Here is a 23,143-nt window from a genome sequence, read left to right as displayed (position 1 = left end):
AGTAGAACATAAAACACAACAGAACCACAAATAAAAATAAATTACAAGAGTACAGCACCCCCCACTGGAGGGGACGAGTCCTCCTAGAGGGACGGGGTGGAGCAGAGACAACAACCCAAAGACTGAGGAGATGGCTGTGGACGACAGGAGGAGGACATTCAGCTCTTATTGACCTGGGGGGGGGGGGGGGACTCTGTGGAGCTGGTGAAGGAGGTCCTGCTGGGGGGGGGGTCCTGTCTCTAGACCTGTCCAGCTCACCATGCCTCAGGACAAATGGACTGAAGGACTCGTCTCACCCTGGTCTCAAACATCTAGGACGATCAGAACCAGAACCAGACTGAGAAGAGTCATTAATGGATTCACATCATTCATAACTGTCCCTCGTGTCTTAGGGTCTATGTTTCATGAACGGTGTCCCTTCAGACAGAACTGGACCTGATGGGACTAGAGCCTCAGGACGAGTCTGTTCTCCACATGAGTCCTTCAGAGGAACCCGTCCAGACAGCAGCTCAGCACGAGGCAGTGGAACAGTGGAACCACAAGATGGCAGCAGAACACAACGTGTGACCCTCAACTTATTAAAATAATGTGAAATAATATTAAAACCTCACGCTGACTGTCATCAGAACCTGTGACGTGGACAAACCAAATAAATGATGACGTTTATTTATTGATGACGTCATCAGTGTATCTGTTCATCACTGTTTTCTATTTGATCTACTCTATTGTCTTTACTGTCAGACCAGGACCAGTAGAGACCAGAGTCTGGTTCAGAGACGCCACGAACACCCGGAAACATTAAAGACCTTTCAAAATAAAAGCCTTCCGTGTGTGCAGACCGGTTTCGTGGGAGTGAGCTGAGGATGCTGGGATATTTTTAGGATGACGGTGACGATGAAGATGAAGATGAGGATGACGAGGAGGAGGAGCTCTGACGTCATGGCCGAGCTCCGCAGTAGTGCTGTTTGAGAACCAGAGAACCGGAGAACCAGGGAACCAGGAACCCTGCAGCTGCAGCGAGGATTTAAACTTAAATACTTCTCCTCTCTTCTTCCTCTTCTCGCTCTTCCTCCTCCTCCTCCTCCTCTCCCTCTCTTTCTCTCCCTCCCTCCCGCACCGACACAAACCCCGGGCCTCTCCGTAGCCGCCGCCCCGGCCTCCCTCTCCCTCCAGCCGGCGGGCCGTCCCAGCTGCGCCCGGCCGCGGTGAGGTGCCTGCTTCCCGGGGAGAGATGCTGTAGAGCCGCCGCCGCCGCCGCCGGTGAGAGGATGCTTGCGGTGTGAGGAGAGCGGAGAGCCGCAGGAACATGTCCGGGACCAAGCCCCTGACCCCGGTCAGCGAGTCCGAGCAGGTGAGTCCGCCCCGGTCCGTCCTCCGGTTCCGGTTCCTTCTGTTTATGGGTTTGTTTTACTGTTAGTTCACTTTTATTGGTTTAATTTACTTTAAACAGGCTGAACCTTCACTGTTCACTTCACTGTCCTCGTAGTTTCAACCTTCTTTACTTGTTATTTATTTAGTCTTGTTGTTGAGGGTCGTTAGGGTCCTTTTATTCTGGAGGGTAGATTCTATTCCAGATTATAATCTGATGAAGGTTCACGTGGAGGAACCAGATGTAAAGGTGGATGTGAGGAACCAGAGGCCTCTACACATGATTTAACCTGGTGACGGTGCACTTCTGACTGGAGTCCTGTGATCTCCCAGGGCCCCTGAACTACACACGGGCTAAAGGTTGTTAGGGTTACCTGAGTCTGACCTGAGACATGAGGACGGAGGAGATGGACACGGACGCTGGACATAACCTCCTCACCAGAGTTAACAGCTGCTCTGATGGTAGATGGTGAGGATGGGTGAGGATGGGTGAGGCTGGGTGAGGCTGGGGCTGGGTGAGGCTGGGTGAGGATGGGTGAGGTGAGGATGGGTGAGGTGAGGCTGGGTGAGGATGGGTGAGGTGAGGATGGGTGAGGATGGGTGAGGCTGGGTGAGGATGGGTGAGGTGAGGCTGGGTGAGGTGAGGCTGGGTGAGGATGGGTGAGGCTGGGGCTGGGTGAGGCTGGGTGAGGCTGGGTGAGGCTGGGGCTGGGTGAGGCTGGGTGAGGATGGGTGAGGTGAGGATGGGTGAGGCTGGGTGAGGATGGGTGAGGTGAGGCTGGGTGAGGATGGGTGAGGATGGGTGAGGCTGGGTGAGGTGAGGCTGGGGCTGGGTGGGGTGAGGCTGGGTGAGGATGGGGTGAGGATGGGTGAGGATGGGTGAGGTGAGGCTGGGTGAGGATGGGTGAGGTGAGGCTGGGTGAGGATGGGTGAGGCTGGGTGAGGCTGGGTGAGGATGGGTGAGGATGGGTGAGGCTGGGTGAGGCTGGGTGAGGATGGGTGAGGATGGGTGAGGCTGGGTGAGGTGAGGCTGGGGCTGGGTGGGGTGAGGCTGGGTGAGGATGGGGTGAGGATGGGTGAGGATGGGTGAGGTGAGGCTGGGTGAGGATGGGTGAGGTGAGGCTGGGTGAGGATGGGTGAGGCTGGGTGAGGCTGGGTGAGGCTGGGTGAGGATGAGGTGAGGATGGGTGAGGATGGGTGAGGTGAGGCTGGGTGAGGATGGGTGAGGTGAGGCTGGGTGAGGATGGGTGAGGATGGGTGAGGATGGGTGAGGTGAGGCTGGGTGAGGATGGGTGAGGTGAGGCTGGGTGAGGATGGGTGAGGATGGGTGAGGCTGGGGCTGGGTGAGGCTGGGTGAGGATGGGGCTGGGTGAGGTGAGGATGGGTGAGGTGAGGATGGGTGAGGTGAGGATGGGTGAGGCTGGGTGAGGATGGGTGAGGATGGGTGAGGTGAGGATGGGTGAGGCTGGGTGAGGTGAGGCTGGGTGAGGTGAGGCTGGGTGAGGCTGGGTGAGGATGGGGTGAGGCTGGGTGAGGCTGGGTGAGGTGAGGCTGGGTGAGGATGGGTGAGGTGAGGCTGGGTGAGGCTGGGTGAGGCTGGGTGAGGTGAGGCTGGGTGAGGTGAGGCTGGGTGAGGATGGGTGAGGCTGGGGTGAGGCTGGGTGAGGTGAGGCTGGGGTGAGGCTGGGTGAGGATGGGTGAGGATGGGTGAGGTGAGGCTGGGTGAGGCTGGGTGAGGATGGGTGAGGTGAGGCTGGGTGAGACTGGGTGAGGCTGGGTGAGGATGGGTGAGGTGAGGCTGGGTGAGACTGGGTGAGGCTGGGTGAGGCTGGGTGAGGATGGGGTGAGGCTGGGGTGAGGCTGGGTGAGGATGGGTGAGGCTGGGTGAGGTGAGGCTGGGTGAGGCTGGGTGAGGATGGGTGAGGCTGGGTGAGGATGGGTGAGGCTCAGTGTCGTAACATCTGCTGCTGTGGATCCATCAGACCAAAGCTCAGAGTTAGAAGAAGAAGAAGTTTAATTCAAACCCAGGAAAGCTCCTGTGGACTGGAGGGTCTGTCTCTGTCTCTGTCTCTGTCTCTGGGTCTTTAGACGTGATGAAGATGAAGATGATGAAGGCTGCTGGAGCTTTCAGAGGAATGCTGGGTAATAGGCAGCCTCTCTGTTGTCATGCTAATGCAGGAATGCTAATGCAGGAATGCTAATGCAGGAATGCTAATGCAGGAATGCTAATGCAGGAATGCTAGCAGCACGCTGGCTGTTCTCAGGCTCTGCTCTCAGCTCAGCCTCCAGGAGACGTCAGCGCTCTGAGGCAGAGCTGCAGCTGATTGATGAGTCCAGGCGCTGGGTCGTGTCCCTGTCTCTGAGACGTTTGATAACCTCAGAGACACAGCAGCGTCCTCTGGCTCCTACAGCGGCGTCCTCCGGCTCCTACAGCGGCGTCCTACAGCGGCGTCCTCTGGCTCCTACAGCGGCGTCCTCTGGCTCCTACAGCAGCGTCCTACAGCGGCGTCCTCTGGCTCCTACAGCGGCGTCCTCTGGCTCCTACAGCAGCGTCCTACAGCGGCGTCCTCTGGCTCCTACAGCGGCGTCCTCTGGCTCCTACAGCAGCGTCCTACAGCAGCGTCCTACAGCAGCGTCCTCTGGCTCCTACAGCGGCGTCCTCCGGCTCCTACAGCGGCGTCCTCCGGCTCCTACAGCAGCGTCCTCTGGCTCCTACAGCAGCGTCCTACAGCAGCGTCCTCTGGCTCCTACAGCAGCGTCCTCTGGCTCCTACAGCAGCGTCCTACAGCAGCGTCCTCTGACTCCTACAGCAGCGTCCTACAGCAGCGTCCTCCGGCTCCTACAGTGGCGTCCTCTGGCTCCTACAGCAGCGTCCTCTGGCTCCTACAGCAGCGTCCTACAGCAGCGTCCTACAGCGGCATCCTCTGGCTCCTACAGCAGCGTCCTACAGCAGCGTCCTACAGCGGCATCCTCTGGCTCCTACAGCAGCGTCCTACAGCAGCGTCCTACAGCGGCATCCTCTGGCTCCTACAGCAGCGTCCTCCGGCTCCTACAGCCTCTTTACTATTGATTCCTCCAGAAACACTCTGCAGGATGGATCAGTGTTGACATGGAGCAGCCATGATAAGGTTCTCATCACAGCTGCTTCAAGAAGAATAAAACTCACAGAGTCAGAACATAATTAATAATAAATATTAAATATGTTGAACCAGTCTGTTGAGGGACCAGATGGATTAGTGAAGACGACCACAGACTGGACTGTGATACTTGATCAAACATGTCCAAAGAGAAGGAACCCTGAAGCGCTGCAGAGACTCACCAGAGATGCTGAGCAGACGCTGCAGGACGACGACTGGATGACCTCAAGACGTCTGCAGGACGACGACTGGATGTCCTCAAGACGTCTGCAGGACGACGACTGGATGACCTCAAGACGTCTGCAGGACGCTGAAGGACACCAGCAGCTGGTGAAAGGCTTTAAGCTCAGTGGACGTGGACGAGCTGATAAACCAATGAAAGGATGAATGATGAGCTGAACTAGAACCTTCCCTCCATGAGTGAGACCATCAGAGCTAAGGGGACGTTTGACCAAAGACATTGTAATCAGGTCGTCTTGTCTCTTTCTGCTGCAGCGGTGTAGAACTCTTCTGTCAGGCTTCATTCTCCTGGTTGGTCTGAACACAGACGAGACACTAAAGATCTAACCTCTGTGCCTGTTTTATGTCTCCTGGTCCCAGAGGTCTGTTGTCTCTCACTGTCCCCCATCTCTGTCCCCCATCTCTGTCCCATGTGCGTCTCAGAGGATGAAGCTCCGCCCCCTGTAAAGCAGACACTCTTTCTCCTCAGTGATGAATCACTTGAAGTTTTTTTTTTTTTGTTGAACTGTGAAATCAGCAGCTGGAGGCTTTCTCTGTCACCATGGCAACATATAGGTCTACTATGGGATTCACCCAGTGGGAGTGGGTCCATCCAGCTCCTCCACCCACTCCAGTAGGAACTGAAGCAGGACCCTGAACCCTGACCTCTGACCTCCCTATGGTTGGGGGTGGGGGTAACAGTCCACCTGGTTATCAGTCTATGAATCATACAGAGAGTGGATTCAGTTGATCTGGTCCTAAATGTCCTAGAGTTGGTCTCCTGTAGCTTCCTAAAGTCTGTCCTTGTCTTCCTTGTCTTCTCCTAGAGTTGGTCTCCTGTGTCTTCCTAAAGTCTGTCCTTGTCTTCCTTGTCTTCTCCTAGAGTTGGTCTCCTGTAGCTTCCTAAAGTCTGTCCTTGTCTTCCTTGTCTTCTCCTAGAGTTGGTCTCCTGTGTCTTCCTAAAGTCTGTCCTTGTCTTCCTTGTCTTCTCCTAGAGTTGGTCTCCTGTGTCTTCCTAAAGTCTGTCCTTGTCTTCCTTGTCTTCTCCTAGAGTTGGTCTCCTGTAGCTTCCTAAAGTCTGTCCTTGTCTTCTCCTAGAGTTGGTCTCCTGTAGCTTCCTAAAGTCTGTCCTTGTCTTCCTTGTCTTCTCCTAGAGTTGGTCTCCTGTAGCTTCCTGAAGTCTGTCCTTGTCTTCCTTGTCTTCTCCTAGAGTTGGTCTCCTGTAGCTTCCTAAAGTCTGTCCTTGTCTTCCTTGTCTTCTCCTAGAGTTGGTCTCCTGTGTCTTCCTAAAGTCTGTCCTTGTCTTCCTTGTCTTCTCCTAGAGTTGGTCTCCTGTAGCTTCCTAAAGTCTGTCCTTGTCTTCCTTGTCTTCTCCTAGAGTTGGTCTCCTGTAGCTTCCTAAAGTCTGTCCTTGTCCTCCTTGTCTTCTCCTAGAGTTGGTCTCCTGTAGCGTCCTAAAGTCTGTCCTTGTCTTCCTTGTCTTCTCCTAGAGTGGACTGGATTCAGTCCAATAAATCTTTCAGTCAAAGTTAATGTAGTGTGGAGAGGGTAGCTGGTACCTTGTGTTCTCTACTCCAGAAATGTTCTGGTCATCCAACGCTGCCATAAACTCCCTAACCCTCTCTGGAAGATGTTTCTCCTTGACGCTGTCTCCAGGAAACTTTTCTCTTCTTTTAAACGTTCAGTGTTTGTTGTTGTTGTTTGGGTGCAGCCTTTGACTGAGTGGACTCCATGGATTCTGTTTAGATGATCAACTACTACCACCTCACCACACATCCACAGTACACTAGTTACTGACTAACAGAGGACGACCTTCATGGTAGAACCTGGGTTCTGGTTCTTCTTCTTCTCTGATTTTTGGCAGCTTTGCCACTAACCAACCACCATTTAAACAGAAGTAGTTCTGACTCTACAGGGACATGGTTGTGGTTTATGTCAGACCTACAATAAATAACTACTAAATCAGGACGTCCCTACTGATAAGCGTGCCTCTACAGCCGAGAGCAATAACACTTTAAATCTATTTGCCACTGAAAGTTTAGATTACATTAGTGCACTAACAGAGGAGTTTTATTCTTGGCCGTCCTCTTTGTCCAGACCCTGACCTCAGACTGACCTCAGTCTGTTGACCTTTGACACAGAGGAGACAGGACACAAAGACAAGTGTTGGGATCAGATGAGAGCGTCACTTAAAGGGGAACTACTGTTTTTTACAACCTGGACCTTATTGGCATAAAATATGGCTGTTTACTCACCCATATAACTTTGGTGTCATTTGCACTTGTTCAGGAGATAATTACATCAGCGTATATCCATGTAGTGGGAGTGACGGGGCACAGAGACTCAGCCTCTAAATAACATTATCTGCCGTGAAACTCTTTCATTTCACCGATATTTAGTTATGATGCTCTGGTGCTGCTCGCTGTTGAGTCCAGAGTTGCCTGTTATCATCATCCAGGGTCTGTAGATTGACCTACAGACCCTGGATGATGTCCTCTGACCTGGATGATGTCATCTCTGAGTGCTTGTTTACCTGTTATTCACTGCTGCTATGGTTCATCCACAACCTCAGAATCGGACAAATATTCAGCCATGTTGCATAAAACTAGCAGTGGTCTTGTCTAGGTGGGGGTGCCTGGTCTGGTCTAGGTGGGGGGGCCTGGTCTGGTCTAGGTGGGTGCTACATGTCTAAGGAACATCCACACCAATGAATGCCAGGTCCAGAAGTTTCCCAGCAGAACATTGAACTGTCACAAGATGGTCGATGTCAGTGGTCATAATGTTGTGGCTGAGTGTGTGTCTTTAAACTGTCTACTGTACAGGATGATCTTATTTCATCTTTTCTTATGTGAAAGGTGAAATCTAAGCCCCCCCCCCCCACACTCCCCTGTCTGATACCTGACTCTGTGAATGTCTCAGGGTCTGTTGTGTAACATTCTTGCAGGTTCTTCTAGATGATGGAACATCTGCTGCAGAACCAGTTTGTTCTGGTTCAGTTCAGGAACACGTTGTTGTTTTATTTCAGTCTGTCTGGTGTTCCTCATGTTTTTATCTCTGCTTCCTCTCTCCAGTAAACCAGAGGCAGACTCTCCAGACCTGTGATCTGTAAACAGCCATAAATAAATCAGGTTCCTCTTCTTCTTCTTCTTCTCCTTCTTCTTCTTCTTCTCCTGGAGGAAGTCGTCACATTTAGACACAAACAACCTCTGGATGTGTAGTGAGAGTATTTAATGTATTTAATGTATGTAAGGTGGATCATTATAGAACCACACTCACCTCAACACGTACCTGAAGAACTCTGTTTCTGTCTCAGTTACCATGGCTACTAGGAGGCACTGTCACAGCAATAACAGACAGATGTCTTCTTCTTCTTCTTCTTCTTTTTTTTCTTCTTCTTCTTCTCCTTTCAGTTCAGTAGCTAAAGTCACCAGGACCTCTAACACCTGATCCATCTGTTTCCATCTGAATCTGTTCAGTCTCAGCTGTTTGTCTCTGACTGACTGTCCTCCAGTCCTCCAGTCCTCAGTCCTCCAGTCCTCCGTCTTTCAGTCCTCCAGTCCTCCAGTCCTCCGTCTTTCAGTCCTCAGTCTTTCTGTCCTCCAGTCCTCCAGTCCTCCAGTCCTCAGTCTTTCTGTCCTCCAGTCCTCCAGTCCTCAGTCTTTCTGTCCTCCAGTCCTCCAGTCCTTCAGTCCTCCAGTGTTTGTCTCCTCCAGCGTGTTCACATGTTGTCAGACTGGTTTCTATCAGCTCCAGTTCCTCTGACAGCAGCACATAACACTGGATTGTTGTCCTGGACTGAGTCTAGCTCAAGTTTATGGAGGGACTTTCTCTGCCTGGGGGAGGAGGAGGGGGGGGGGGGGGGGGTTGTCTCCCAGACATCTCATTTAGAAACACAATATATGTGAGTATTTCTGTCCCTCATAGACACAAACATGTTGTTGCTGGGTCATGATTCATTCATGATCCTTTCACCACTAATGTCAGAACGACAGAGACAATCAAATACAGACGGATTTAAAACAAACACTCTACATTCAGTCTCACACCATCTACAGAGTCAGACCAGCATAAATATGAAATATGTTCTCAAGAAGGTTTTACTGTTTACTGAGGGACTGGACGTCTCTGGGGAAGAGACTGTCCTCTAGTGAGGTGGTGTGAGTTTCTATGGACCAGTATCATCTCCCAGAGGACAGGGGGGTCAGACAGGGTGGAGGCTGGGGGGGTCAGACAGGGTGGAGGCAGGCGGGGTGAGAGGAGTCCTTCATGATGGTCTTTGTTCTCTGAGAGGAAGCGGTTGTCTCTGATGTGGTGGGGTGAAGGTGGAGGGCGGTCAGTGTTCCTCTGTGTTCTCCTGATGATTACCTGTGGTTCTGTGTGAGCTGGTGTACCACGCTGTGATAGTGTGTGTGTCTGTGTCAGGCTGCATCCTGCTGGGGATGGCTGCTGCCATCAAGGAGTGTCATTGCTATGGGGTGGGGGTGCCTGGTCTGGTCTAGGTGGGTGCTACATGTCTAAGTAACATCCACACCCAGAAGATGGTCAGTGTTATTCACTTCTCCTGTCAGTGGTCATAATGTTGTGGCTGATCGGTGTATGTTGATGAACTGATGCTTTCAGCTCTGGTCTGGTCTTGATTGGGGCTGCAGAGGTTTTTCTGGGTCTGTGGTTGAGAGGTTTCCTCCTCCTCTGTGTGGAGATGGTTCAGATCTGGTTTCAGGATAATCAGATGCTGCTGCTTTGACTCGTTCTCATATAATAATAAATGATCTTCTTACGTCTCTGCCTCCTTCAGGTAAAGTCTTCAGACGGCCTCCCCGAGCCCCCGGCCCCGCCCCCCAAACCGTCCGGCCACCACAGTCTGCCTCCATGTCGCAGCTCGGCCGCCGCAGACGATCAGCCGCACGTCGGCCACTACCGGCTGCTCAAGACCATCGGAAAGGGAAACTTCGCCAAAGTCAAACTGGCCCGACACACGCTGACGGGACGAGAGGTGAGAACACGACACGGGGCTCAGCTGGTCCTCCTCCACATGGGACAGACCCCCTGAGACCACTGAGAAGATCTGCTTATTGTAAAGATGTCTGAGGGTTCAGTGGTTCACCAACTCTGGAGGACGTCTCCAACGTCACATTTAAAATGATCTGGTTCCTTAATTAAAAGTTTTTGTACTGACTTATGATTAATCAAGGATTTCTACAGAACTGGGAAGTCTGATCCTGCAGAAGCTCAGAAGGATCAGATTTTAAAGTTTCCTTCCTCCAAGTCCTCCCATGATTATCTTCACTGCTGTCGACAGTAGCAGCTGATTCCACGTACCTTCAGAGGAGCTAGTGTTTACGCTGAGAACAGCTGTGTCCGTTCTCCTTCTGACTGTAAACTACTAAATAATATAAGTGAATATAATCCAGAATAAACTCTTCCTCATCGAGAGGTTCTTATACACAGCCTGACCAAAATAAAAGTCTCCACCTGGATCTAACTAATCAAACAGGTAGGAGCCTCCTATTGGATAATTACTGCATGGGTGATTATCTTTCAGCTGACAACAAGTTATTTAAGCCCAACTGATGCAATGAGTAGCTTCTCATTTCTTCAACAACCATGTCTAAAGACACATCCTGTGGTCGTCTGTTTGAGAAGGGTCAAATCATTGGCATGCATCAAGCAGAGAAAACATCTAAGGAGATTGTAGAAACTACTAAAACTGGGTTAAGAACTGTCCAAGGCATTATTAAAAACTGGAAGGATAGTGGAGAAGCATCAGGGTAAGAAGAGAGGCAGATGAAGTGATGCACCCATCATGCCTAGTGTCTACTGTACAAGCCTGTGGGGGCAGTGCTATGATCTGGGGTTGCTGCAGTTGCTCAGGTCTAGGTTCAGCAACATTATGAGGTCAGCTGACTACCTGAATATACTGAATGACCAGGTTATTCCATCAATGGATCATATTCCAAGATGACAATGCCAGGATTCACGGGGCTCAGATTGTGAAAGAGTGGTTCAGGGAGCATGAGACATCATGTTCACACATGGATTGGCCACCACAGAGTCCAGACCTGAACCCCATTGAGAATCTTTGGGATGTGCTGGAGAAGGCTTTGTGCAGTGGTCAGACTCTCCATCATCAATACAAGATCTTGGTGAAAAATGAATGCAACACTGGATGGAAATAAATCTGGAGACATTGGAGAAGATTATAGAAACAATGATACAGAGAATGAGCTGGAATCAGAGATAAAGGAGGTCCAACCAGATATTAGAGGGGGACCTTTGTTTGGGACCAGGCAGTGTAACCGTCCCTTCACTGGACTTTCATGTCCTCGCTCAGATTCACAGAGAGGATTGAACATTGAAACTGTGACACCATCAGCTGTAGGCGGCGGTGACGGTTTGGAGATGAATTATTGATGCTGCAGACGTCAGCAGCTCAGAGCCCATTGGTTCTGGAGATCAAACGGAGAGAGAGCTTTATTTTAAGATGAGACGTCAGACGCGTCCAATGAGATGCTCCATCTCTCTAGAGACATCAGGCTATGGATGGTCTGAGAAGAGGAGGAGGAGGAGGAGGAGGAGAACAAATAACAGAATGTCCTCCTGAGGAGGTTTCCTCTGCTTCAGTCTCAGACACTTTGATTCTCATTGATCATCTTTAAAGTGGTTTTTGGATTCAGCTCTGAGCTCCTGACGCCTCCTGACTCCTCCTCCTCCTGACGCCTCCTCGTCCTGACGCCTCCTGACTCCTCCTGACTCTTCCTGACGCCTCCTCCTCCAGACTCCTCCTGACTCCATGTTCCTGTAAAACCTCTCTACAGTCAGTTATCATCAGTGTAACGTCCTCCTCTCTGCATTTAGCAAAAATCCTTTATTACTCTAATCAGTCAAAGACAGATTATAACTGGAGACGACAGTAACAGCAATGCAAAGATAGCAACCTAAAACTAAATATAAATCTAATCAACAGACGGACAGAGAGACGTTATAGTAATAAAACATGTGATTATCACAGTGAGTCCGTCTCTCCATAGATTGATGACAGTTATTATTGAGATGGAGTTTGTTTTCTAAGGAGTCAATGACTGTTGTCAGTTGTTGTTGTTGAGCTACAGACTGATTCCTCCTCCTCCTCTGTGCAGGTCGCCATCAAGATCATCGACAAAACTCAGCTGAATCCCACCAGCCTGCAGAAGGTACGTTCTCCCTCCTCTGACTTCTCTATCCGATGTTTTAGACAAATAATTAGTTTACTAGTGTGTCTAGCCTAGCTTAGTGTCTAGCCTAGCTTAGTGTTTAGCCTAGCTTAGTGTCTAGCCTAGCTTAGTGTTTAACCTAGCTTAGTGTTTAGCTTAGCCTAGTGTCTAGCCTAGCCTAGTGTTTAAACTAGCTAAGTGTTTAGCCTAGCTTAGTGTCTAGCCTAGCCTAGTGTCTAACCTATCTTAGTGTTTAGCCTAGCTTAGTGTTTAGCCTAGCCTAGTGTCTAGCCTAGCCTAGTGTTTAACCTAGCTTAGTGTTTAGTCTAGCCTAGTGTCTAGCCTACCTTAGTGTTTAGCCTAGCCTAGTGTCTAGCCTAGCTTAGTGTTTAGCCTAGCTTAGTGTCTAGCCTAGCCTAGTGTTTAACCTAGCTTAGTGTCTAGCCAAGCCTAGTGTCTAGCCTAGCTTAGTGTTTAGCCTAGCTTAGTGTCTAGCCTAGCCTAGTGTTTAACCTAGCTTAGTGTCTAGCCAAGCCTAGTGTCTAGCCTAGCTTAGTGTTTAGCCTAGCCTAGTGTTTAAACTAGCTAAGTGTTTAGCCTAGCTTAATGTTTAGCCTAGCGTAGTGTCTAGCCTAGCCTAGTGTTTAACCTAGCTTAGTGTCTAGCCTAGCCTAGTGTTTAGTATAGCCTAGTGTCTAGCCTAGCTTAGTGTCTAGTCTAGCCTAGCTTAGTGTTTAACCTAGCCTAGTGTTTAGCCTAGCTCAGTGTTTAGCCTAGCTTGTTGTCTTGTCTAGCTTAGCACAGAGAATAGAAGTAGACGAGAACTGTGTTAAATGTTCTCCTGATCTGATTCAGATTGTCTCCTCAGCTCTTCAGAGAAGTTAGCGTGATGAAGATCCTCAACCATCCAAACATCGGTGAGCCTCCTCCTCCTCTTCCTCCTCCTCCCTCCTCTTCCTCTTCCTCCTCCCTCCTCTTCCTCTTCCTCCTCCTCCTCCTCCTCTTCCTCCTCCTCCTCCTCCCTCCAGTCGAGGTTGCATCTTACTGTTCCTGCTCTCTCTTGTCTTCTGTCAATAAAGTCGTCATTTTACCAAAGTGCTTCGTAGAACGGTAGAGCCACGGTGCAGTATTTGGCAGGAGTGGTACTTCACTTTTAGCAGCAGCAGTAGAGTTTTACAGCATCGACTAGAGTTCAGTAATTGGAGGCCAGAGTATGAAGTATTAGAGCAGTAGCATTAAGTATTTAACAGCAGTGGTACTCAGTATTCTGCAGCATGTGTGCTCAGTATGTGGCAGCAGCAGAGCTCAGTATTCTGCAGCATGTGCTCAGTATATGGCAGAAGCAGGGCTCAGTATTCTGCAGCATGTGTGCTCAGTATATGGCAGCAGCAGGGCTCAGTATTCTGCAGCATGTTTGCTCAGTATATGGCAGCAGCAGGGCTCAGTATTTGGCAGCATGTTAATGTCTCTGCTGTGTTTTGTTCCAGTGAAGCTGTTCGAGGTCATACAGACGGAGAAGACTCTGTACCTGGTGATGGAGTACGCCAGTGGAGGTGAGACCGGGTTCACCTGACTGTCTGTGGCTCGTCTGTTCATGTGTTCATCTGGCTGTCTGTGTCTCATGTGTTCATGTGTTCACCTGGCTGTCTGTGTCTCAGGTGAGGTCTTTGACTACCTGGTGGCTCATGGACGGATGAAGGAGAAGGAGGCCCGGGCCAAGTTCCGCCAGGTGAGATCAGGATCAGGTCTGATCAGTATCACGTGATCAGTCATGTGTTCATGATGTAAATATATTTACATACAACATTTTATTTGAATAAAATCTTATAACCTCACACAGAGCTGGAGGTGGCCGTTAATGCTGCCAGTGTTTAGCTGCTAGCGTTTAGCTGCTAGCATTTAGCTGCCAGCGTTTAGCACCACTATTTTATCTCAGGGTTACAATCAGCCGCTGTGTCTCTGTCAAAATAGATTTTAAAAAATACCAGAAGTTTTTAGTTAGCTCCAGCCAAGGCTAACTCATCAGTTTACTTTTAATGCATTTATTCTTCTGTTAAGTTTTGATGAAAATAAACATTAACCATGGCGTCATAATATGATGAAGGTAAAAAGAAAATCAGTGTGGAGGAGAACAAGGGAAGAATAACAATACTTAATGACTTATTTAAATAAAAGAAGAAGAATCCTGGTGGAAATAATCCTGTTCTCTAGTCTCCTTTCATAGATGAGTTATCTTCTAAACTCTCCAGGCTTCTCTCATTCATTCATTCATTCATTCATTTCCTCATCATGAACGTCCCTCGTCTACATTTACACCAATAAACTGAACACGTCTTTGACTTAAGCATCACCCAGCTAACCATGTTAACGTTACTAATTATTAAAATGACTGGTTAATAATGACAGGTCCAGGTCTGATGTCTGTGATGGTGGAACCTGCTCCACATTAAACTTCTCTGAACATAGTGAACATAGTGAACATAGATCTCTGAGGAGTCTCAACATAAACCTCTAACTGGACCAGTCTGATACTTCAGATACAGAGCTTCATGTTTCTATGGTGATGTCACAGTGACGCAGTGAAACGTTGACAGGGTGAAACAGTGACACGGTGACAGGGTGAAACAGTGACAGGGTGTAGTGTCAGCAGCATCCAGACTCTGTATGATGAACATGATGACTATGACGACTATGATGAACATGATGACAATGATGAACATGATGACTATTATGACTATGATGAACATGATGAACATGATGACTATGATGAACATGATGACTATTATAACTATGATGAACATGATGACTATTATGACTATGATGAACATGATGACTATGACGACTATGACGACTATGATGAACATGATGACAATGATGAACATGATGACTATTATGACTATTATGACTATGATGAACATGATGACTATGATGAACATGATGACTATGATGAACATGATGACTATTATGACTATGATGAACATGATGACTATTATGACTATTATGACTATGATGACTATGAGGAACATGATGACTATTATGACTATGATGACTATGATGACTATGATGAACATGATGACTATGATGAACATGATGACTATTATGACTATGATGAACATGATGACTATGATGAACGCGATGAACGTGATGACTATGATGACTATGATGATCATGATGAACATGATGACTATGATGACTATGATGAACATGATGACTATGATGACTATAATGAACATGATGACTATGATGACTATGATGAACATGATGAACATGATGACTATGATGAACATGATGACTATTATGACTATGATGAACGTGATGAACGTGATGACTATGATGACTATGATGAACATGATGAACATGATGACTATGATGACTGTGATGAACATGATGACTATTATGAACATGATGACTATTATGACTATTATGGCTATGACGACTATGATGACTGTGATGAACATGATGACTATTATGAACATGATGACTATTATGAACATGATGACTATGATGAACATGATGACTATGATGACTATGATGAACATGATGACTATGATGAACATGATGACTATTATGACTATGATGAACATGATGGACTATTATGACTATGATGACAATGATGAACATGATGACTATTATGAACATGATGACTATGATGAACATGATGACTATGATGAACATGATGAACATGATGACTATTATGAACATGATGAACATGATGAACATGATGACTATTATGAACATGATGAACATGATGACTATGATGAACATGATGAACATGATGACTATTATGAACATGATGAACATGATGAACATGATGACTATTATGAACATGATGACTATTATGACTATGATGACTATTATGACTATGATGAACATGATGAACATGATGAACATGATGACTATTATGACTATGATGAACATGATGAACATGATGAACATGATGACTATGATGAACATGATGAACATGATGGACATGTAGAACATGATGACGGCTCCAGGTCAGATCTTCTCCTGCTCCTTAAAATAAAAACATCAGCTTCCTAGTTCAGTCATGAGACCCGTCAGAGTTCAGATCATAGGCCGGATGTCTCTCGTGCTGAATAGCGCCACCCTGAGGACAAACTTTAAATGTCTCTAAGCATGCATTATATGTATGACAACTTTAAAAGACATGATATTCCTCTGTGTCTCTGACAGATAGTGTCAGCTGTGGAGTACTGTCACCAGAAGAGGATCGTTCACCGAGACCTGAAGGTAGAGAAGAAGAAACATCAGCATCTCAGTTAATCATCTCTCTGTCTCTGTCTGTCTCTGTCTCTGTCTGTCTCTGTCTCTGTCTCTGACTCTGTCCGTCTCTGTCTCCGTCTCTCTCTGTCTCTCTCTCTGTCTCTGTCTGTCTCTATCTCTGTCTCTGTCTCTGTCTCTCTCTGTCTCTGTCTCTGTCTGTCTCTGATCCAGCAGATTTGTGTAGCATTAGCATGATTAGCCATCTGTCATTGCATTAACTGTTGTTGTTGTGGAGTATTGATGGAGGATGTTAGAGCTGAATAACAACATTATTATTATTATTATTATCTCCCTCTAAGAGACCAGGTGTTATTCATTATCCAGTCCTGACTTGCCAGACGTCTCCTTCCTGTTTAAACATACAGACGTTTAAATCTTCTCATCTAATTATAAATCTAATGTACAATAGACTAATGGAGCGGGAAGGTCGTGTCTGAACCACGGAGTCCTCTGATTGGACTGCAGATGATCTGGTGCATTTTCCAACATGTAGAGTGATACTGGCTAAAAATAAAGAATAAAAATGGCTCAGTTTACAGCTCACTGTATAAAGTGTAAAGCAGATGCTGGAGTATTTCATATTACATGTTAATGCTGAGCTCAGTCTTTATTCAGGACATTTGTTACAGACACTGTTTGACCTTTTTTCTTCTTTTCCTTCATTTTAATCAGAAATGCTCTAAATTACTGAGCTGTGTGTTGCAGTTAACAGTTAATGAATTAATGATTCACTGGGTCATTGAATGTTTTCTGTGTCTCAGGCAGAGAACCTGCTGCTGGACGCCGACATGAACATTAAAATAGCCGACTTTGGTTTCAGTAACGAGTTCACGGTCGGCAGTAAGCTGGACACGTTCTGTGGTTCTCCTCCTTACGCTGCTCCTGAACTCTTCCAGGTGAATACAAACATGTCCACATGTCTCTGGTCAGGTCCTGTCGCTCAGCAACATGTCCAGTATTTTAGGAAAGAAGGGACGAACATAAATAATATAGAGACGTGTTTAGGAAGGATTTTATTTCCAGAGTGAAGCTGCAGCAGCAGGTTGATGTAGTTCTGTGTCGTTGTAGGGGAAGAAGTACGATGGGCCAGAGGTGGACGTCTGGAGTCTGGGAGTGATTCTCTACACGCTGGTCAGCGGTTCGCTGCCCTTCGATGGACAGAACCTCAAGGTTGGACCAGAGCAGATAAACTGATAGAAACACCAAGAAATAAACACTGATAAACAAAACCTAAGCTTGGTAGGAGATCACAAACTAAAATGAGGGTTAGGGTTAGGGTTAACCCTGACCCCCTGGGTAATGTACACGAGCTGCTTGTTTCCTCAGAAATATTCCACTGTATTAAATGTTACGGTCATTTATCTTTGGTTTGTTGTTGGTCAACTTTAAATATTTCAGTTTCATATAAACTATGTGACAGCCTGGTAGATTCAGATTCAGATTCAGAAAACTTTATTTATCCCTGGGGGAGAGTGAACAGCATGACGTGTAAGAACAAGACAACAAAAGATAGAACAATACAAAGTATATGCAAAAATAATCTATAAATCACAAACTGTCCATGGAGGATGTGAACATGACTGGAAGAGAAAAGTCAATAAAGAGCAAATGTAAACAGGAACTACAGGGATTATATATTTATATGTTATTGCAGAGGTAGTATAGGTAATAAAAACAATTTTAAAATAGTAATAAAATAAATGTATGTGATATGATCTAAATTATACATTGGCCAGGAGGCTGCGGCCTCAAGCAGATGAACTGGTTCTGGTTCTGGTTTCTTCCTGTTAAAAGGAGTTAGTTCTTGGTCCAGGAGTTTCAGTCTCTGGGTTCTGTTAAGCATCTGTAAACCAGTCTGAACTGTTCTTGACGCTACATAGATAAGACTGAACATAGAAATATAGAATATAGAAAATTAAAACTCAACAGCAAACAGCTGACTGTAGAGGGTTTCAAGGGTTCAAGCACTGAGAAGATGAACCTATGCAACAGTATTCAACTTTATTTTCCAGTCCCAGAACCAGGAGAAGCTCTTTAGTGGCTTGTTTTACACAACAGCATGTTCGTTTGTTTGTGTGCAGGAGCTGAGGGAGCGGGTTCTCAGAGGAAAGTATCGGATTCCCTTCTACATGTCAACGGACTGTGAGAACCTGCTGAAGAAGCTGCTGGTCCTGAACCCGGGGAAACGAGGCAGCCTGCAGGTAAAAGCACAACTCTGCAGCCGCTGAACGTTGACCCCGAGCTGTGACAAACTCTGCCTGAAGCTGTAGATGTAGACGACACCAGATCAGTGTCTGTGCTGATAATATTCTCACTGGTTGAAGCTGCTCCTGTTGTTCCTCAGCAAATCATGAAGGATCGGTGGATGAACATCGGTTACGAGGAAGAGGAGCTGAAACCGTTCCCTGAACCAGAACAAGACCTCAATGATCTCAAACGCATCGGTAAGACATCCCATAATTCATCAAGGAATGATAATGTCAAGGCTTTATAATCAATTAATGTTGTACCTGAGCTACATGCTGGATTCATCTGAACAGCAAAGTGTCTCCTGCTCCAGATATTCTTGGTTTAGCCTGAATGTCTAATGACCACCAGATAGAGCTCTAAGGCTGAGGGGTCCAACACACGCTGGTTGTGGCCCACAGGTTGGTTAGTTAGTTAGTTAGTTAGTTACTTAGAAGACCTGCAATTTGTCAGTGAAATTAGCTTCTATACCCAACCTGTCCTCTAGGGGTCGCTCTGTTTTAGTCAGAGTCATGACACTGAGACCAGAACTAAACAGCAGATGCAGCAATGAATGAACCTGAACTTATTTAAAGTTCTCAAATCATAATGTTCTTCATTGCTCTAAAACAAAAGGAAACATCTGGAGCTGTTGTTGTTTATTGGTTATTATATTATTAGATCAGTCTGGGGCTGCATGTGGCCCCTGACATAAAATAGGTTGACCCCCCCACCCCCCTCTGCTCAGGTTGTGATGGTGGTGAGAATAACTCCCATTGAACAAGAGGAAACCTTGAGAACCCAGATCATATGGGTCTGAGGCCGGCCGGGTTAGAGGAGAGGAGGAGGAACAGGATGGAAATATAAATGTGGGATAAATTTAAGGATTATCTTATTTTAAGGATTATAAGATGAGTGTCCTGTGTGTTTTCCGACCAATCAGAGCTGATGGGAACGATGGGCTTCCCTCAGGATGAAGTCAGGAAGGCGCTGGACGGTCAGAAATACAACGAGGTGACGGCGACGTATCTTCTGCTGGGGAGGAAAACTGCTGAGGTTAGTTTCATCCTCTACATGAACTACTGAAACCTGGACCACCATGTCTGTAAACACTCTCTACCAAACATCCTCCCCCAGTGTGACGCTTCCACCGAGTCGTTCTCCAGTGGGATCCTGGTCCACAGGTCTCGACCCATCAGTGACCTCAACGGCTCCAGCCAGTCCCCCGCCCACTCACGCAGCGTGACGGCCACGCAGAAGCAGCGCCGCTTCAGCGACCACGGTGAGTTTACTGAAGACCGCTCTATTCAATCCCTCTGGGACAAATATCTAGATTATCTCTGGTTGTTGGTGTCTTCAGACAAGTGATGCTGCTACAGGCCCAGGCTGCTCAGCTGCTACAGGCCCAGGCTGCTCAGCACCTGTCCTCTGCTGCTGTAGGCCCAGGCGCTATAGAAATAAGACTGAACTGAACTGAACGTGAACCTTTAGGTCTTTAGTCTTTATGTTATCTGTGTTTTGTGTCTCAGTGGCGCCCTCTATCCCTCCACCCGTCTCCTACACCAAGCGCTCTCATGCCAACAGCGTAGAGAGCGGCAGGAAGGAGGAGCCGGTGTCACCCATGGGAGCTCCAGACCGCAGGAAGTCAGCCACCGCCTCAGGGGTGAGTTGGTTTCAAATCTTCAAATCTATACTTCCATGTCACCCCAACGCTTCACAACAGACGGTGGAGCTGCATCGTTCACCAGGTGTGTGAGCTGGTGAGTCGCCACCTGCTGCTGAAATATTTCAGTAACGCCGTCATAAAACTGATTCCAGTGGATTTAATTCTGCTCAGAGGAGATCGACGCTGGATCATCACACTGTAATTTTATGCTAAAGTTAACAGAACCAACTCAAGAGTAGGACTACTCAGATTTACTGTCACGCTGAAGAGAAAAGGTTTAAATGATACTGTCTCTCTGTTTGGATCATACTGTGTGTTGGATGTATAGACTGTATATAAATATGGACAACGTGTCCCCACTCCCTCTTATTGTGCCTGTGTGTGTGTGTGTGTGCGTGTGCGTGCGTGCGTGCGTGCGTGTGTTACAGAGCATGACTCGGAGGAACACGTGTGTTTATGAGAGGACCAGCACTGAACGCCACTCGGTTGCTGTCCCAAATGGGAAGGACTGCAGGTGAGATGCATTCTGGGAGTTGATGTCTTGCTGTAACACTCCAAACCAATATCTGATGAGTGTGTGTTCCAGTCTTCCTGAGGTACCTGCCGCCTCCCCCTCCCCATCGCTGGGGGTGACCGTCTCCTCCACACGCCCCCGTCACGTCAAGTCCATGTCCGCGTCAGGACATCCCATGAAGTCCTGCCTGCCCCCCATCGATGACAACGCAGAGTATCAAAGGTGAACACTTTTCTGTCATTTCAACTGTCCCGTTTTACGTCACTGTGCTCACCCCCCCCCCCCCCCCCCCCCCCACTCTCAGCTCACCCCACCAGCCCCCGTCGTCACCCTCAGCCTTCAGCGTCACCAGCAGCAGCAGCACCGCCACGCCAGACCGGACCCGCTTCCCCCGGGGAACCTCCAGCCGCTCCACCTTCCACGGACCTCAGCTTCGAGATCGACGTCCCGCCACTTACAACGGCCCGCCAGCCTCGCCCAACCTGACGCCGCAGGCCACGCCCCATCGCGGCACCTCCACCTCCCTCATCGGCAAGATCACCTCCAAGTTTGTACGCAGGTCAGGAACAGCTGTGGAACATGTGGCCTCAAAACTTAGTGCAGCTCTGTGTCTCTGGTGAATGTTAGAGGTTGAACAGACTAGTTGATGCTTTAACCATCAAGTCCTACTGGAATGTACACTCATCTGAAAAGACATGCTAAGGCTAACGCTAGCAGAGGAACGGTCCAAATCCTCTGGACAGCAGTCAGTTAACAACTTGACCAAACGTCCTGTGGTAACAGAGAGAAGGAGGCTGCACATCAACTATCTGATAAAGTTATTAGACCTTTAGCTGCTACACTATCCCATCTAACAACACGCTGTGGAGGACTATTAAATGCTACTGATGGTGCTGAGGTGCTGCCTGTTTTTATACAGGCTATACATATCTGCAGCTCACAGTATGTAGCACATGAGCTGTCTGTTCTCAGCAGATGATTCAGGTCAACAATAGAGATTTATTACTTTCTACTGGGTTCTCATTAATGACCTCATCATGCTCTTTCCTCCTCCAGGAGTTTGTCCGGCGAGCCCAAAGAGGAGGGCCGGGAGTCCAAGCCTCGTTCCCTGCGCTTCACCTGGAGCATGAAGACCACGTCCTCCATGGAGCCGGGGGACATGATGAAGGAGATCCGGAGGGTTCTGGACGCCAACAACTGTGACTACGAGCAGCGTGAGCGCTATTTGCTGTTCTGCGTCCACGGCGACGCCCGCCACGACAGTCTGGTCCAGTGGGAGATGGAGGTGTGCAAACTGCCCCGCCTCTCGCTCAACGGCGTACGCTTTAAAAGGATCTCGGGAACGTCCATAGCCTTCAAAAACATCGCCTCAAAAGTGGCCAACGAGCTGCGGCTCTGAAGGATCCCCAGTTCTTATCAAATCCTCGTTACAGGATGCCCCCCCACCAAGTGATGGCGGCCATCTTGTGTACAGCACTATCCGTGGCTAACTGCTGTATGACTCAGAGATACTACACCTTATTATACCTAACACATTTACTATTTAATGTTGCCACTAGATGTTGATGCAAGTCAAACCAAATATTAAAACAGCTGATGGTACAGATGTTTAGGAGGTTGTGGTTTATCCCTCAGTGCTTCAACTCCTGCAAACTGATGAGATGACAACCAAGAGCTGTAACTCAGTTCATCTGCAAGCATGGAAATCTGTTAACTACCTAGAGGAGCAAGCCTTTCTGTGGGTCAATCACTGTTTACATGCACTTAAGAAATCTTTACTTTGTCTAAAAACCTTAAAAACTGAGCTCTGAAACATCATGTAGGTGGAGACCTGCTGCTCCGAGGAGATCAGGAGTGTTACAGCTGCTGCCAGATTTCTGTTGGAGGAACCTGATGAGCCCAGACGTTTGTTAGAGCTTTGCATGTCAGACAGCCTGGACAGGAACGTAGCTGACCAAACTGCATGTGATCTGGATTCTTATTTCAGTGCATGTCAATTTCTTGGCTTAACCTGACTGCAAACAGTCATCATCAGGTTTCTAGAGTGCAGGTAAACAGTCACTGAAAGATCACTGCTGCTCTGCCTCTGCAACTTTCTGGCATTTGCAATAAAGTGGATGCGTGTGCAGTTCTTACTATTTATAATATCCATCAGTTTATGCACCGGTCGCTGTGGCTGCAGTAGCTAACGCTGGCTAACTAAAGATGAGTTTAGACTGATTGTGATTGACAGAACCTGCACCCTAACATGTTATGGACTCAAATATATACATATACATCAATCTGCCACATCATTATGACCTAATATTGTGCAGGTCTCCCTTGTTGTGACTCATCAGAGAATGTACATGGACCTTCTGAGGGTGTCCTGTTGTTAATGGGGGGTGGGGCTTTGAGGGGAGGGGCCTCTGTGGATCATCCCACAGATACTTGATCAGTTTGGGATCTAGTGAATCTGGAGGCCAGGTCAACACCTTGTGCTGTTCTTCATGTTTTTTTTTTAGTTGTTCCTAAAGTGTTTTTGTGTGTGTGTCTGTGT

The 23,143-nt window shown here is 47.8% G+C and overlaps 1 protein-coding gene across 2 annotated transcripts; it reads left to right on the top strand.

The window, feature by feature from the left end:
• The first annotated feature begins 959 nt into the window (after positions 1 to 959).
• Positions 960 to 22,961, top strand: mark1 (MAP/microtubule affinity-regulating kinase 1). 2 transcript variants are annotated; one of them, XM_084560427.1, is made up of 18 exons: positions 960 to 1,351; positions 9,520 to 9,717; positions 11,861 to 11,914; positions 12,783 to 12,831; positions 13,402 to 13,467; positions 13,573 to 13,643; positions 16,109 to 16,165; positions 16,960 to 17,094; positions 17,267 to 17,368; positions 18,280 to 18,399; positions 18,543 to 18,642; positions 19,368 to 19,480; positions 19,562 to 19,706; positions 19,954 to 20,087; positions 20,519 to 20,604; positions 20,677 to 20,826; positions 20,909 to 21,163; positions 21,661 to 22,961. In XM_084560427.1, the coding sequence occupies exons 1-18, from the start codon at positions 1,307 to 1,309 to the stop codon at positions 22,001 to 22,003; spliced, it is 2,223 nt and encodes a 740-aa protein (XP_084416553.1). In that variant the 5' UTR covers positions 960 to 1,306; the 3' UTR covers positions 22,004 to 22,961. The 2 variants fall into 2 exon arrangements, with proteins under 2 accessions (XP_084416553.1, XP_084416554.1); XM_084560428.1 differs by lacking the exons at positions 960 to 1,351; positions 9,520 to 9,717 and having other exon boundaries at positions 12,770 to 12,831.
• Positions 22,962 to 23,143: the final 182 nt, after the last annotated feature.

The sequence above is a fragment of the Chelon labrosus genome, assembly GCF_963514085.1.
Source record: "Chelon labrosus genome assembly, chromosome: 2".
NCBI lineage: Eukaryota > Metazoa > Chordata > Actinopteri > Mugiliformes > Mugilidae > Chelon > Chelon labrosus.
The sequence above is the reverse complement of the archived record's forward strand: the minus strand, read 5'-3'. Positions and strand labels throughout refer to the sequence as shown.

Bases quoted from the DNA above. Each gene is read 5' to 3' on its own strand.
- mark1 (XM_084560427.1), top strand. From the start codon at position 1,307: ATGTCCGGGACCAAGCCCCTGACCCCGGTCAGCGAGTCCGAGCAG. The intron at 9,718-11,860 runs GTGAGAACACGA...TCCTCTGTGCAG, and splicing joins ACACGCTGACGGGACGAGAG to GTCGCCATCAAGATCATCGA. The intron at 17,095-17,266 runs GTGAATACAAAC...GTGTCGTTGTAG, and splicing joins CTGCTCCTGAACTCTTCCAG to GGGAAGAAGTACGATGGGCC.